Source organism: Necator americanus, chromosome I, assembly GCF_031761385.1.
Source record: "Necator americanus strain Aroian chromosome I, whole genome shotgun sequence".
Taxonomy (NCBI): domain Eukaryota; kingdom Metazoa; phylum Nematoda; class Chromadorea; order Rhabditida; family Ancylostomatidae; genus Necator; species Necator americanus.
In genome coordinates, this window is record NC_087371.1 from 15907859 (window position 1) to 15924929 (window position 17071).

At 38.7% G+C, this 17071-nt stretch overlaps 1 protein-coding gene across 2 annotated transcripts in view; it reads right to left on the reverse strand.

Annotated features, from left to right (window-relative positions):
• The window catches only part of RB195_005709 (uncharacterized protein), a gene marked incomplete at both ends in the record, with an annotated part of 33756 nt that extends 18264 nt beyond the window's left edge, over positions 1-15492 (reverse strand). Inside the window, 4 exons of one of the 2 annotated variants that reach the window (XM_064178387.1) lie at positions 1182-1310; positions 1368-1505; positions 11892-11941; positions 15485-15492. In XM_064178387.1, the coding sequence (XP_064035438.1) occupies positions 1182-1310; positions 1368-1505; positions 11892-11941; positions 15485-15492 (325 nt within the window). Of the gene's footprint in view, positions 1-1181; positions 1311-1367; positions 1506-11891; positions 12049-15484 lie in introns of those variants that run through there. The other variant, XM_064178386.1, reaches the window with a different exon arrangement.
• Positions 15493-17071: the final 1579 nt, after the last annotated feature.

A 17071-nucleotide genomic window follows, 5' to 3' on the forward strand; every position in this document is an offset into this window, starting at 1 on the left:
GATTTGTTCGATAACTTCTGCTCATTTTGGGGGCAATTTTATAATTCCGCAATTGAAGAAGTCCTCGTTCTTATTGCCACTTGACCATTTTTACATCCTCTCTTGAGGCCGGTTTTACCATCAAGGAAATTTTATAAATACTTGAAAAGGTGGTAACCGCTTGCCGCCGGGCCTGGACTATAGCTCAGCGGAGAAGCTCATAGTGAATGATTCTCTTCCAATCTCACCAAACACACAACAAAACCTTCTTGGCCGTTAATCCGGGCTTGGCAATCGTTTGCCGATCTGGTGTTTACATAGTCAGATATGGATCACTACAGACTTCTAGCGGAAACGCTTACAACTTTTAACTTCATCTAATAAGTGATCCAGCTACGTACTTCGCGAAAAACTCTTCTATGCTCCTGCTTATATTTTATGTGCTACCTCGCGTTTGCATTAACGAAAAGGCTCACATTTAAGATGATGACTTAGATTTTCTGCATGGAAAGTAGACGCGAGCACTAAAAGAAAAGGAAAACAGTGAAGCAAGAAAAAGCAGAGGCGTTAAATATTGAACACTAGAAAAAACTGAAAAATATTATCATTTAAATTTTACTTGCGAACCTTAATTTTCTTGCATATTTCACCCAAATTTGACTATTTCTCTGTTGCTGCGTTGAAGAAGAAACCGCTGTAAAGCCGATAATTAAACAGAAACATTTGAAAGCAGGTATATTCCTCTAGAAACGGTTCGACCGAACTACGATCGACACAGAAAATCCGTCAAGGTGCCAAAGATTATAGCTAATATCATAGTAGTAGAAAATGTTGGAATATGGATTCCGTTTCCATATTTTTTTCCACATCGCACTAAAGGTAGAAGTCGGCAAAACACTTTTTCCCCGACAGAAACCACGCGCGCGTCGGCAAGTTGCCAGATCCACTTGGTGAATACAAATACCTCTGATCACTTGATCAAACACTATCGAGAAATTTCCTCTAGGATTACTGATTCATTCGACATCCATTGAGTCAACATCCGACTATTTGCAATAGCGAATTAATCTACTAAATCTTAAGCAAACAGTTCAAAGAAGTGCCAGCGAACGCAAACGGTAGCAAAAGGAAGGAAAAAGTGCAGAAAAAGTGTATCATGAAGCTTCAAGAAAACCTGTCTAAAACGAACAATGTTCACTTACCAATGATTGCAGGTAGATCACTGTGCGGCAAATCATTGAGGAAAAGTCCGTTCAACAAGCAGCTTCTTAGCTGGAACAGCGAATGCAGAGACAAAGTGGCGACATGCGGTTTTGACCACCGATTTCCCCCTGCAACGGCGATCAGCATCGATCAATAACTAGGTCTAAGTCACCGGTCATGATCACCTTGTTCGACGTCTTCCTCGAATTTGACCCATCGAGCTGTCTCTCGCCACTCGTTCACACCGAGCTCACCCATTTCGGTGAACAAGGCCGGCGTGTCATCCTTCTCCTTCAGTAGGAACATGACACGCGTCCCAGGAGCTGAAAGTGAGAAAAAAAGTAATTTCTGCTCTGTGAGGTTATGAACAGGGTTGCAAAAACAGCTCGCTTACCATTATTTAGCGAAATGTTCAGATATTATTTCTGTGTAATAACTTTTTTTTTTACTTAGAAACAACCAATTCTGTGACCTTTATTACTAACAATAACCTCTAAGTGGTGCTATTACGATCAAGATCCGAAGTTATAGGGAAGAGACCAAGAGGAAGTCCAAAGAAAAGAACTGTATTAGCACAAAAATGGTACTTATATTTATTGTGAACGGAGTTTTCATTCGAACTGAAGTTGTACATAAAACATTTTTTTTAGGATTTTTTATTTGTTAATAATATATCAAAATAAAAAAAAACAGAACAGATTCTATTTGACTTCTTCTGACATATATGTATTTTATAGAACATTAAAAAACAGCAACTTGTAGAAAACTCTAGATATTTGAGAAGTAATGCCTAGACAAAAAAAAACTAAAATATTCACGTAATTTGTCTGACTTGTTTGCCGCCCTCAAAAAGTAGTTTTTCAACTAGGAAAGGAATTAAGAAACAGTGCTGTTGCTTTATTCCAAAGAATAAAGCACATTAAAAGTAGGACCGAAAATCCCTCTGTTTTAGGAAAATTCCTCAGGAGCTCTAAAAATCAATGGAGTCGGATTGGAAAGTGAGAAAATGAGCGTCCTTCTAAGAATTCTAATGTTGCTTAGACAGTGGCTACATAAAGAAGAGGAATGCCAACGATGGATAATAGGATTCCTGGAAAATCTGGCGAGTTTGATTTTCCAGGCAGTTTCGTCACACTGTACTCTACTTGTTATATGTGATTGCGGTATTCATCACATTTTTAAAAAGTAAATTATAAGCTAATTATTCGGCATCACATATTTTCTCACTGAAATTGCTGCCTTTCTCACATTAATCACGGTTAGCCTAACATTCGTGAAGCGGTGAGAGCAAAAACTTCTAATAGACCTTCTCACTCTACGTTAAACATGAAAAAAAAACTTTCCAAGTAAAGAAAAGAAGCAAAAAGGTCAAAGTAAATAAGAGATAGTTAATCTACATTAGAAGAGAAGAGGTGCCCACTTAAGAAGTATCTCTAAAACGTATTCATTATCCTACACAATGGGAGAAAATACGTGCTTTACCCTAAAAATTTAGCAACCGTGAAATAATTTGGCACAAAGCAGAGGACGCTGTGAACACGTTCTCAGTAAATAATACGGCTCTGGATTCTGTAAAACAAACTCTACTCTCCAAGATAAACGTCTTTTATTAAAATTTGAGTTCCGTGCACATCTCCCCTCGTATCCTCCTTCATCCAGCAAACAAACATCATCATTTGCTCGAGGTGTTATAGAGCTGGCTGGATATATTAATTTGCAGCCATCGCTATAATCGTCTCGTTTAGAGTCGGCGGCTACTCAGCCATCTCAGTAAACAGCCACCTTGGTGCGGCGCACGACTTATAATGTTTGATTTCACCCGTACCAGAATACACTAGACCAAAAAGCACACAATCAGCTAGTGCCGATACTGAGGTGAGAATCGCAAATACTGTAAATATCTCAGGGTGTAATTCCTGAGAGAACTAAAAAAAGCCGAAAAAAAAATCAGGAATAGTCATGAAAGACAGATCACGAGCTCAAAAAAGCACGTAGAGACCGATAGGACGCATTCAATAGAAAAACTCTTGATGATTGTACAGTTCTGAAGTTAAGCTGTTTCTGAGTAACTACTCGACTCATCCTTCTAAAGAGCGCCAAAGAAGGGCCCATTCTAAAACACTGGACAAAGTGATTCCAATGTTAATAATTAATCATTGTTAATAATTTTTCAAAAAAAAAAACTCTTGCTTACGATTTAATCATCTCCAAGCAAAAACAACAGGAAAGGGTAGTACAGAAAATTTAATGATAATAGCTGCAGACAAGGTAGCTAAGACAGATTTTCCTCGAAACCACCAGAAAAGAAGAAGAATTTTCGGAATGAAGAAGCCATAGAAACTTAAGATGTTCTAGAATTTAACCAGAGAGAAATTACACTCCTCTACTTCCTGCTCATTTTCACTGGAATTAGCAACCAAACCTACTCATATTATTCACAGCATTGTTTCTTGTATGTGTGAAGGCAGGTTCATTAGCAAAAGCTGATTCTGAGGAAGATTGAACAAAATGGAGAATGGTTGAGACCAACTACGATGAATTCAAAAGTGGTACCAAAAAAAAAAAGACAAATGAGAAGTGTAGGGAAAGTGTGACAGAAAGTTACGAAATCTAAATGTGATACAGTTGTACAGTTGTGCTAGTAGGACAATGTAGCTAAGTTAAGGGTATCAGGAGATTTTTTTTTTTTACGAAAAAGAAACCAAGTTTTTCCAAAATGTTGTCCAGATATTTAAAATCGAATGGAAGTTAACTATACGGGAAGGATGTCAGCCAAACAAAAATAAAGAGTTGAAAAATGCTTCTTAACTGCTAGTAAAGAATACTTCAAAAATCTTCCAAAATTAGAGAAATTTGAGAGAAAACGTTCTGGATTTCTTGCCAAACTCAAGAAAGGACATCAAGGCGAAGAAGCTTCAGTCTAGCAAAAATGGCTGAGAAGTAAGAACGAAAATACGGCTGCAAATTATTTCTCTGAACCAGACACCAATTTCTTCATGAAGGATTCGCATTCGCACAAACAATGTAGCCAAATCTCTGCCGACTATTCAAACCAGAGAGGTACAGTGCATATAGCCTCAGTCAACGGTACGCATTGATTTCAAACTGCTATGCAGCATAAAATTTGCTCAGTTTCACCGATTGGGGCGCCAAATGCCATGGGAAGCACGGGAACCTACCGAAACGGCGAAATTGAGTGCGTGGTGGATGAACGATGATGCCCCTTTTCATCGCACGACAAGAGGACCAGCAAATGAACCAGGAATTGGAAAAACTTGTGAATTATATGTGAGCGACGATGACGAATCCTCGGGCGATGTAGGAAATCGATAACTCATCATATAAATGTCATCCATTCGCAACGATAGCATCTCTTTTAAACTAATAGAAAAACTTCTCTCCGTCCGTTCGCGATTCTCTAGAATTGCTAACCTCATGAGAACCGAAGAGAAACGTTTGAGTGATCAGGAAATACTTGTATTAGATCCTTGTTGTCACAGTCGAGGATTTTTTCAAATAGATTGAAGCTTTAGCCCGATGCTACAAACAAACGTTTGGGGAATCGACCTTTCTGCAGAATTCTAATTGGACTGGATCAAAGAAATCAACAATAACCGTTCCTCGAAGATGAACTTCGAAGAACTTCTAGTGAAGCTAGTTCTTCTGAAGAAAGAAGTGGTTTTAAGGCACAATTCATCTCGAACAATGTGTTGGATAGGAAGAAAGCCCTCTACCCAGGAGCTGAAATTTCCTACAAAAGACAATGCGCTCACGCTTTGTGTATATGAACGGAAGAACTTTATTTTCAAGAGAAACCTGACTGTTACATTTCTTCAGCCAATAATAGTCCAAAAGTAGTGTCAAACAAAGATAAATCATGACTGTAGCGATAAAATATGTCGTATATTCCACGTTTTATCGCACCTTTGAAATTTCTGAATTTAAAGAAGCCAAAGGCATACGTCTTCGCTGTATTGGGGTAACATGACTGCAAACAATTTTGCATACAGATTCAGCTAACTAAAAAAAACTAATCTCGAATATTTGACTTTTTATACAAACTGGGACCTTCCATCACATAACAACCGCACCCGAATATTTCTTCAAGTTGATAAATAACTAAATGCATACTAAACATTTTCCAGCCGAAATAGCCGATTGCTCGGGTAATTTAGCTTGATTCTGAGCTTTCAAAGATAGAATCTTTATCGATTGATTTCCTACATTCGCAGAACCAAGAGCCTAAAGCAACTACATTGAACGCAAACTCGGCCACAAAGGAAACATATCAGCTCACCATCAGTAGTAACCTTGCGCAGCTTAAGATAAAACTGTATGTGTTTTCGAAGAATCAAAACAAGAAAATGAGAAACTCCGCAAAAAAAGGTGCATTGAGCTTGGAGGAATAGCAGTATTTGTAAAACCAGCGCGTTAAATCTATTCTAAGACATAAATATCGATTAAAAGAAGAATTGAAGCGAAAAAAGTGCGCTCTTTCTCTGTAAACAGAAGCAGAAACTGCGAAATTTTTGACATAGTTAGTTTAAAAACTATTTAAAAATAGTTTAAAAACAAAGTAACTTCATTTTTTGCCACATGTTTTTGATGGGTTCAGTATTGACTCTTGAAGGAAAAAAAAACAAAGCCAAATTCTTAGGACTAGTCCTATATTGGATTTTTAGAAGTTAATTTCTAGAACCAGTTTTATGTCCATCATCTTTTTTTTTGGAGGGGGCAGATTTCTGAGAAAACATCGCTGAAGTCCTACTTAAAAGCATCATCTCACGAATCTGGAGTGGTGCGGGTTTCAGGTGGAGTATTCGTATACGGGACAGTAGATCATGGAGAGGAGGGTGATTCCGTCCATTTCTTCCTAATTGCAGTAAAAAACGGCCCGGAAGATGCGGCTTCGAGCGAGTTCGATTGGACTGCACCAGACTCGTGCGCGCGCTGCATCTTCCGGAGCCGTTTTTTACGGCAATTAGAAAGAAATGGGCGGAATCACCCTCCTACCGGATGACAAAACACTGAAGGTCGTTACAATATGTCCTAATACAAATTCCAAACAAAAGATGATGGGACCCAGAAAATAAAAGAAAGTCATGAGAAATCAGTTCTTCGTCTTATAAATACTAAATTTACACGTTGCGCGATTTTTTATACTAATTTTTTTTATGCTCCTACACTTCATATTAAATGCTCATGTCTAATTTACACAATAGCACAATAATGATAACTGAGCTGACCTCAAATCGTCTCTTCAACAAAGAAATTTCTAGTTCGAGTGGAAGATTCAGAAAAGCTTCTTACGCATGTCAAAATGATAGTTCTATAATAGATTTCTCTATAGCTCGCGCGAACCTAGATCATTCCAGAAAGGCATCCAGTCCAGCATAAAAAGTGTTCGCCGAATAATCACCGGCAAAATGATGGCAATGCTTTTAAAGGTTTTATTATGTTCTGATGATTTGGTAATTATGTTTTTCCAGGATCCCAAAGAAACCCCTTAATTTCACTTGTTGTTGTCCTTTCGATTTTTTTTTCACCAAACCCTACTAATCCTCTGTTGTTTATTACTTCTCCCACACCCGTTTCCATCATGTTAGCACTCAGTGTTTACGAATTCTGAACACGACTGCTGCCTCGGCACACGGGTAGTCGTCGCCGCCGTCGTATCCATCGGATAATGGAAAGACGCCCGCATTACTTAGTTACGCACAGAGACTAGGCTTTGCCGTGCACCCACTGTGAGCAGCTCTCGACTCTAACTGCAAAATTCGAACGCGGCCTGGAAGACAAATGGAAGAGAATCACAAAACGACTGAAAGTCAACGGATTTCAACCGATATCCTCCAAATTGCAAATTTCATTGACCGGAGTGCAGGAGATTCTACATATTGTCTCTAAGAAAGATTACATTAAATAATTCACCTCTCTATGAATAGGGAGTCCTAGGTCCATAAATTCATTAGCAGATTCATTTACAACGTATACATTTCGACTGAAATGCAGATGCCTGAATGGAACAGCTGAAACAACTGCACTTAAAATAAAAAAACAGTTTTGATGATATGCCAGTTTTGCAGAGGTTTCATCAAAAATCAATTTTCCATATCTAATTTGTTGCCAAATCTTCGTATAAATTTCCATGAGGTTTAAAATCGTAAGCTTAACATGACTGCAGCTACGGCGGAAGCGTTTGCAAACAAATACAGCAGCCATAGTGATGAGAACTCTTAGTAGTTTTGAAACACTTCCAATTTTTCTCCAGTAACGAAATAACAAAAGATTTATACATGAATCTTTAAGGAAAACTTATTTCCTGGACCCTTTTGGTGCGGACAACAACTCAGAAACACTGATAAGGCCAAAACAAGCAGTCGTCCACAGATGCATCCCACTAAACTTCTTCACCACAACAAAAACCTAGGGCAAATCAAACTATTCTCGTCAGTACAATGTTCGTATGTGGTTCGTATTGTCTATTATCCACTTTATAAACTGTTATAAAAAAGCCATTATAATCGTGCGGAGACGAAGTGCCCATTTTGAGCAAAGGAAGAACTTACGAAATGGACAAAAATCATGGCGGCTTAACTGGCCAAGCACTATCGAATTGTGTCGTGCAGATGCTGCTTCCATCGCTTCCATCAGAATCGTTTCAGAACGATCAGAGTCGTTGCGGATTCAGGACAAAGACTGACGTCTAGCCCAGCTTAAGTGGTACCCGTGCTGATGTCTTATCATATCAAACCACCGCCCCACTTCAAACATCTGGCCGCGATCAATGTGATTTACGCAAACTGAACGCTAAATTTAGTCATGTCCTGTTGCCTATCTTCGTTCTGTTAGACACTAAAATACTTTATCGACCAAAATAAGACACTCGACAAAAGATCTGTTAGTCTCATTGTAAACTTCAAGAACTATTTTTACCCCATAAAAAAACGAAGCAAAAGATAAACCAAGAACACCAATGGAATGATTCCACTCGCTATCTGAAAAGTTACAGAGGTTCTGTTGGGTTTCACAACAGGAGAACGAGTTGCAAACAATTTAATTAAGCTATTATTTTGAACCTGAGCACTTCTTTTAGAAAAAAAACAGCTTCTCATGTCCGCGAAATTGAAGATGGAAAGTAAACCGGTTCTAACAGTTGAGAAGTACTGCCCACCAATTGCACAAAAACTAAGTGGTGAGTCAAACTCTCAAAAGATTGGTGAGAAGTGAACTAGAAACATCTTCCCCCGACGAATAGACTCTTCCATCTCATCATATTCTACGTTTTTCACGAGTTAACGTATTGCTCACACATATGTAATCAATAGGCGTGGGTTACCTGCAAATTCCATATCAAGTATCTCAGGTACATTTTCCATAAGTAAGCACCAGTCGTTTTGCAATTATATGGCATTCGCACTGGTATGATACGTACTATGTAGATTGAACATGAAAGTCTTTAATTTGTGTTCCCTTTCAACTGCAAAACATGTCCACCTCATTACACTCTAAGGATAGTGTATAATCTCTCTATTTCCCTTTTCTCTATCGGTTGTGTAGAACAACTTCGAAAATCCACTAGCTTGTTATAACATCTTAGAAATCGGCGGGTCCCACGAACGGCTATAAGTTAGCCAAAACGTTTGCATAAAAATGCAAAAAGATCTAAGAATCATAGAGTGGATAGCATAACGGAATAGTTGTCATCCAACTGCTAATGTTACGACCATTACGACCATAGAACTTACACTTTGAAACATAGAACCAAATAATTTGAAAGGAATTTGCCTGTTTTTGGAAACTTTACTAATTGAAATAGAAGTAGAGAACCCTAGAGTTTATCTGAATGCAACATAGCGTATTAAAAACAGACGTTTTTGAATTATTAGAGCGAACAACCTATCTGGTTGGAATTAGGAACGCATCAGAGTTTTTGTGGAAATGGATGCAAAAATTCCAAATGATTTGCACGTGAATAAAGCAGTCCGTAAATCGCATGTGCATATATGCAGATTCAACAAAGAATAAGAGAAGGGATTTATGGTTACGATTTATGGTTATCTATAATTCAAGATGCATACTGATTGAGTTGTGAACTAAATTCAACATAAACTACACCGTATGTTGTTTACGACATTTCTAAAATCTCGTATACCTTCAATAACGCCAACGAAACAAATACTTTTTGCCCACACCTATAAAACTTATAAGTTATCTTCTTTCGACGAAAACAAGCTACCAACTCTTCGCTAAACAGAAAAAAATAGAAAAAGGTGTAATAAATGTGTTTTCGAGAGATAATCCACATTTCAAGGGAACCACCGCTATCTGCATCTGCTTATTGCTCTTCAAATTTCCGCAGAACCATTCCTACCTAATTCTGTACCCGCCTACAGAACAGTTGTCCCGTGCAACGATAGCAGCGAAGACCCAACTGCTTGCGTGACCAAAGTTCGACATTTCTTCTTTGAGAGTCAGGTGCTACTTTGCAAACTACCTCCATCATCAAAGAAAGTGTTGTAAGCACTTCTGGCGGCAATTGCAAAACGTTTCGCACCTGTTTTGCTCCCGAATGCCTATGTAAGCAGTTCTATAGCTATTTGTTATGTACGCTTTACTGTGTGGCGATTTGCCAATCGGTTAATATTTATCGCTGTATCGTCACCTCAACCAAAACTATTACTGTGATAACGAGGCGGCATCGTTGTTGCAAAAGTAGTCCCGACACGCCCCTTCAGAAATCGTAATGCTTCTCCTAGGCAACCTATTAACAAACTAAATCATCTTCAGTTCGATGTAAATCAATACTGAATTCATGTGAGTAAACATGTAAGATATGAATCAGGCGCAGCTGGAGCTTATCACATTGGATAACCACAAAAATTCCAGCTGCTCAACACTTTTTCGCATAACACACTGAATAACACTGAATTATTTTGATTTTTTTTCGGATTTTCACTAATATGCTAATTACTCTTCTATAGACAAAACCGACTGCTGGCAAGGTATATGTACAGGTATATCTATGTAATTGACTACAAGGCCCGTCTTGGAATAAAGAAGACAGTTCAAATATGACCCGCTTATATCATATCTCGTTCAGATACTATTATGATGGATAATAAGGATAAAAATAAAATTTTCACGCTATTCCTATGAAAACATAAGAGAATAGAGTAACCATGAGGAAATTACTGGCGCAAACAACGGGAGAAAAGTGATCACGATGATCATAAAAGTTCAGCTTTGGAATTTTGCCTGATTTTGAAGAGTTTATGTATTCAATATATTCATTTCATATATTACGCAAAACATCTAACCAAATAACAGATGAAAAAACCACATATTTTTGTAAAAAGTTTCCGCTTTCTTAGCTCAGTCCTCGATGCATAGCTTTTCTACTAATTACAAAGAGAACTGAACAAGCTAAAGCTAAAGTTAGTATAACCTTTTTCCCTCAACTGTTGATAGCAATTCCAAGTAGGGACAGGAAAAAGGGACATTCAAATAACCTACAGCACTGTTGAATAGCAAAAAAATATCCGTCTAGAAATCTTCTTAGCAGCAAAACAACGGATTAAAAAATGGATGTGAACACTAAAGCTAAAATGAACTAAAGTTGGCTTATGAACAAGGTGCATCGAACGTGCAAGTAATTTTTAACGTGCAATATAACAATAGTACAAGCGAAATGACCAATAAAACAACCTATCCGCTGTCAGTAAAATTATCTCACACGACAGTGTCCAGGTCGTTTCTACCTTTCTACGAAAGCGAAAGCTGCTCTTAGTCCCCTTGCAGAAGAAATTGAATAGTGCAATTTTATGACCATGCAAATAATACGCTACATTAACTAGTAAAAATTTCAAAGAAAATTAATCATAAAATCTTATCAATGGCTCAGATATTTGTCTCAGATACACAGTAATACATCCACGACGTACTCAAACAGTCCCCTCTCTTCAGGCTATACGTATTTCTATGCAGAAGCAGCAGGAGAAGAGCTATAGCCATACGTTTGAAAGAAAACCTCGGAAATAATCAGACCGAAACTCATAGAGCCGTCGTTAACAGAGTAACGATCCGTGAGTTAATTTAGCGATACAAGACAGCCAATATAACGAGATAAGATGCCTCTAGGATCAAAATACTTAGGCCATTGAAGGCGAAGAAACTTGAGAAGTCCATATGTAGAAAGAATTGCACTAAGAAATCGATTGTAGCAAAAGCAGCAACTTAGAAAAACTTGTGTCAGAATACAGTCAGAACACTATAGAAATTTCGATTTCAAAAATATTCACTTCTGTGACTAATGACATCCTTTTTTGTACCGTTCCTAATTAAAAAAGTAATTAACACGAACTGAATCGTTGTAAATCAACACCATTCGAAAAATAATGTCATCGAAAAGAAATCTGACAATAATAAATCTTAAAAAGAAGCAGAAGACTAATATTGCGACTAAGAAATGTTATTCAAAGGAAAAGTATTTCCAGAGTATTAGTGAAAAATAAATATCGTTGGAAAACGTACTTTGAATGGACCCGAAGTATAAAATGATTGGTCAAAGCATATTCCAAAAATTTGCGAATTCTCGCAGAAAATGGGACTTAGAGAGACTAAAGATAGATAAGATAGGAAAACTGCTTAAAACGAGTAAACGGAGCAAAACATACAAAATCAAATGCAAAATATTAAGTATCACTCACCCAGCGAAGCTAATTCGATGCTCTCGCGCTTCTTGCTCATTCGACGTCTTCTGGAATCATCACTCGATACGAAACCCATGCTCATCCACAGTGAACCACGATGAGTACTTCCGGCACTTGGCGCCGGCGTCGAGCCAACGTCGTCTTCCGTCGACATAGCACCACTGGTCGGCGCCGTCTATGACGCACTTGCCACTGTTTTCCACTTCTTTGCTCAGTAAGTTAATACAGAATACCTAACGACGGTATCGACCGACCACAACTACAACGACGTCGAAAGGAGGCGGAGGGGAAATGATCAATAAAACCTCCTAGCTCTGGGGGTTAGACACACACTCGACTAGGCTCTCTCTCACTCTCGCGCGCCGTCAACGGGGAACGTCTGGCCTGCCTAGCTGCTGCTGATGCTGTAGGGACTATGTCCGTTTATCGATCGTCGCCGCTGGCAAATCGCCAGGCCACGCCCATCTCGAGCTTCGCAGGATGCTCAGTGACTCAACTGATACTTGACCTGTTGGATAGAGCCTTCTCCTCTTCGATGCGCCTACTACTCGAACAAGCCGTGCACGCCTACTCCCCTTCGTTACCATGAAGACGCGCAATGACCGAGCGAGCACAGCCTAGTGAGGAAGGAGAGAAGCAGATCGAATTGACAACATTCCAACTGTGTTTTATGATAGTAAACATTCGAAAAAGGTGACCAGAATGCTCGGCATTTTTGACCTCAAGCTGCAGTTTAAGTTACATAACTGGCACAACATTAAAACAGAGGCAGTGCTTGTTCGAAAGCATCTCTGAAACAACCTTGTTCAAATTATCTTTAGATTTAGTAATCTGAAGAAGCTGTTGGGAATTTGGACTATAAGACACGTCGAAAAACACATTGTTCCGTGAGAATAATCCTGCAAGAGCTTCAATTTGCTCTGTAGAAAAAAAAAACTAGCTAGATGCCAGTTTGCAGCACATAATGTTTACTACGTTTCATAAAGTGTAAATAGTACGACTCGTGTGGACGGATTGCTGAGTTTTTTTTTTAAAGAGTTGCAAGTGCTTTGTCCATGCTTCAAACGGAATTTTACAAAATAAATCAAAAACTCGGCAGAAATATCAGATCAAATAAGAACTGTTTAAAAAATTGCAGAGTAATGAAGACAGCTGCTGCTTGGCGACTATGTAGGAATTTTTTATCCAATTTAAAGGCATCACCCCACGAGTCTAGAGTGATAGGATTTCATGTAGGTTATGCCTATACGGGGTCGTAGATTATGGGAAAGAGGGTGATTCCGTTCATTTCTTCCAAATTGCTGTAAAAAAAAGGTCCGGAAGATGCGGCGCCTGCAAGAGGGTGGCACGCTTCAATCGAACTGTTTGTAGAAAATAGTGCCCCGGACTGCTCGAAGCCGCATCGTCCGGGCCGTTTCTACGGCAATTAGGAAGCAATGGACGGAATCACCCTTCTCCATAATCTACGATCCCGTATACGAATACTCCACCTGAAATCCGTACCACCTCAGATTCGTGGGGTGATGCCTTTAATTGTATTATTGAATGCCACCACTTTGGAGGAGGATTATTAAAGTTATCGTTTATTCGACATTACATTATTCGACAGCTGAATAAACTTTGAAATCATTTAGCCACAGTGGGTGTTTTTGTATTCCGAGATATCCAAACGCAATAGCAACCTTACTGTTACAACGTCTTTGAATTTGCTCACTGAGAATTCCACTGTGGGTTACTTATCAAAAGATGTTGAATACGAAACTGTTATTGTGTCCGAAGATTTTCAAAACTTAGATCAAAAGAACATTTCTTAGAAAATTGCAAAATCACCAGCTGGATCTTCACTAGTATGGTACACATCTGCGATTTCCACTGCAAAACAACTAATCTTATTAAAAACAGATACCATCGTATTTCGCAAAGCGAGTTTATTTCCAATGACAATAACATGTTCCTTTTAAGCATTCAGTAACGATGTTCAGTACTGAATGGAAGCTGAGTGCAGTGACAAAAGGCATGTTGAAAAATTGCAAGCGGCTCGCTTCCTACTGTCCGTCCTTTTCATTGAAAAAAATAATATAGAATGGAATAATATAGAAAATAAAATGAATTACTTGCAAGCACATCTTGTTTCAATATCTGTACTGGAAATTAACTGAACTAACTGCTACTCAATCAGGTAACTGCAACTGCAACTACTTGAAATGCGTAATTGACGGAACAAATGTGTCTAATGTTGATTGCGTCACATCCCGCGCAGCTTCTCACACATTAGCCTTATCCGCTGACCGCAACAGCTGGCTGCTCGCAGCCATCCGCCCTTCTCGTTTATCAAATAATTCGTGCCGATTGCAGCTGGTAGAAGGGCTTCCAGAAAGGAACTACAACCACGGACACACCTCACAATTAGGAGACCTGCAGAAACCAGCTATAAGAACAGAATCAATCATGAAGGCCATGTCATACTGGATTTCTATTCAGATTTTTGGACGTTTCATTAAAGTATGTATAGCATAAAAACAATTTGTTGTTGGGATCCGCACCTTACCCTGGTTCGTTTTCGCCAACGAAACGTTTGCTTCAATTTTAAGGAGCTAAACTAGAAGAGAGATCAAGAATTGCAAAAGATGAAGATGATAAAACACGCAAATTTTTTACAATCACAATAGAGCAAAAATATATTGGTGAACGAAATAAGTATCATCCATCCTCCTATCTTGCACAGGTTTTGTGAGTCTGAATCAAACAATGGATCTGATATGTTTTTTAGAAATTTGAATGGAGAACTACTGGATGGGGACTGGAAACAGCTGGTTCAATTCTTGCACCGTACGTTTAAGAACCGCTTGAATGTTTCTTGAAATTTTCTCTGAGAACCGGAAATAGCACCGTCGTTAATTATGATGCAGCATACGGCGAACGACGGCACAATTCATCTAAATTGGAAATGCTCTAGAAATGAATCCGTAATAACTAAAGCAGCAGTTTCGTTTTAAAGGCATCACCTCACGAATCTGAGGTAGTACGGATTTCAAGTGGAAAATTCGTATACGGGATAGTAGATTATGGAGAGCATGGTGATTCCATCCATTTCTTCCTAATTGCCGTAAAAAACGGCCCGGAAGATACGGCGTGTGCACAAGGCTGGCGCTCTTCAGTCGAACTCATTGTAGAACGCTCGAAGCGGTATCTTTCGGGCCGTTTTCTACGGCAAATAGGAAGAAATGGACAGAATCCCCCCCCCCCCCCTCTTCATAATCTACTATTCCGTATACGAATACTCCACCTGAAATCCATGCCACCTCAGATTCGTGGGGTGATGTATTTAAGAGAGCAGACTTCGTGCACTAGGCGGCAGCAGATAATGACGAAAAAATTTAAAAACAACAAGAAATATGAAATATTCAACAGCTAATATATCAACAAGACCACTAACGCAGGATGTCACATATTCTAAATCCCTCTACTGTTGAGACTTAACAGGGGTTTTGAAGTGGTGCTATTTCGACAGACGACGATAGCTCGACTATTAAAAACAATAGAATAAAGGGCAACGATTGCTGTGGAAGAAAAAATGTAGATTAACGTACCCGGCCATAGTTCTGCCCGTCGTACTTCTTCAGCTGCGAAAGGTGATCGAATATGCTACCAAAAGGAAGTGTGTGTGCTACCGTAGTGGATGTTCACGTGCTCATCTGCTGGTAGCTACACTTAACGAAGAAAACAACGTTGGCCGGATAGCGGAAGGCCGGCGTCTGGAACCGGTCAAGAGAAATTCTCGAGTGAAAACACTACAAGCACATTGGTACATAAAAAATTGTGAAAAATACACAATAAGGCACCAAAAATACATTGACAGCAACAAAAACATATTTTTGCAGAAAATTCTTAAATTACTGAGGTGTATGCGGCGCAAACTCCAGTAACGAGGAAATAAATACTAAGAAGTGTATTGGTATTGTTGTATTGGTCTCGTATTTTACTACGAGCCAGTCTGAATCCCTCGAAGTTCTAGTACTACATTTAAAAAGGTTCGTTTCAGGGGGAAAATTTCCGATGCAAACACGATCCAAATGACTTAGGTGAGTTCAAAAAACAAGAAGTGGAGTCGTAATAACAGATAGGCATCGAAGAAAAGACTTCTTCATTATGAAAAAAGTGAACTAACAAAGTTGAAACAAGTTGATTACTCTTCAATAGAAATGAATTTCTGTCGACCTAAAGTTGACTGCAGCAATCTTAATCGAGTCTTTGATAAGCATGGATGGAGACGTCAGAAAAACGGCTACAAAAATACTAAAACGACGGCGACATCCATTTAACGCGAGGACTCCCAGAAATATTATGGAAGAGTACCATTTGAACAGCACACGAGAGGTGAAAAGAAAGAAATTTTAGAAATTCCCCAAGATTTAAATATGAATGGAGGCGAAAGAAACTACCGGCGAAAGTCGTTCACCTCAAATCTCTGATCAAAGGTGTGTATTATGGCGGCAATTACGGTCTGCACCAAAACAGGGTAATCGATGCACAAATTGCGCCAGGACCTTCAAATTTGATTGTTGATGTTTTAGGTATTTATCTAAACTACAAAGACAAATAAGATGTAAAATAATCAAAAGTCAGAATCACAACTGGAATTACAATTAAGATAATAAGGAAATTATCCCCAAAAGACCATCTGAGAAGATATATTTGTCGTTGGTTTTATAATTCTTCCAAGGGAAATAATATGAATTCCGGGGGAGAAACAGAAATCTACATGGGTTTGGGAACAATTAAGGAGGTTAATGGAAAATAGATTAGAAAAAATTATCTAGGTTACTCACATTGTCAGTATTCAAATGATTCCCTTCTCTAGCCTCTAAATGTTATTAGATTAAAGGATCGTTTTTATAAACAGGAACTCATGTGTAGTAAATACAGCATAATATACCAAGAGGTACCAAGAAAAACCCAATTCTTATACGCCCTTTGAAAAAAATGCGTATCTAACATACTATTTACCAGAAAATTAGTGTGTGAATGACTATATCCAGTGACTCTATCACTGTTTTTTCTCTCGGAGTTTTTACTATCATATTTTACAGTGTAATCGATTAGTTTTACCCAACATACCCGAACCAGCCAACCAGCAACCAGCAAAAAACCGACCCGAAAATTAATCGATATTACGT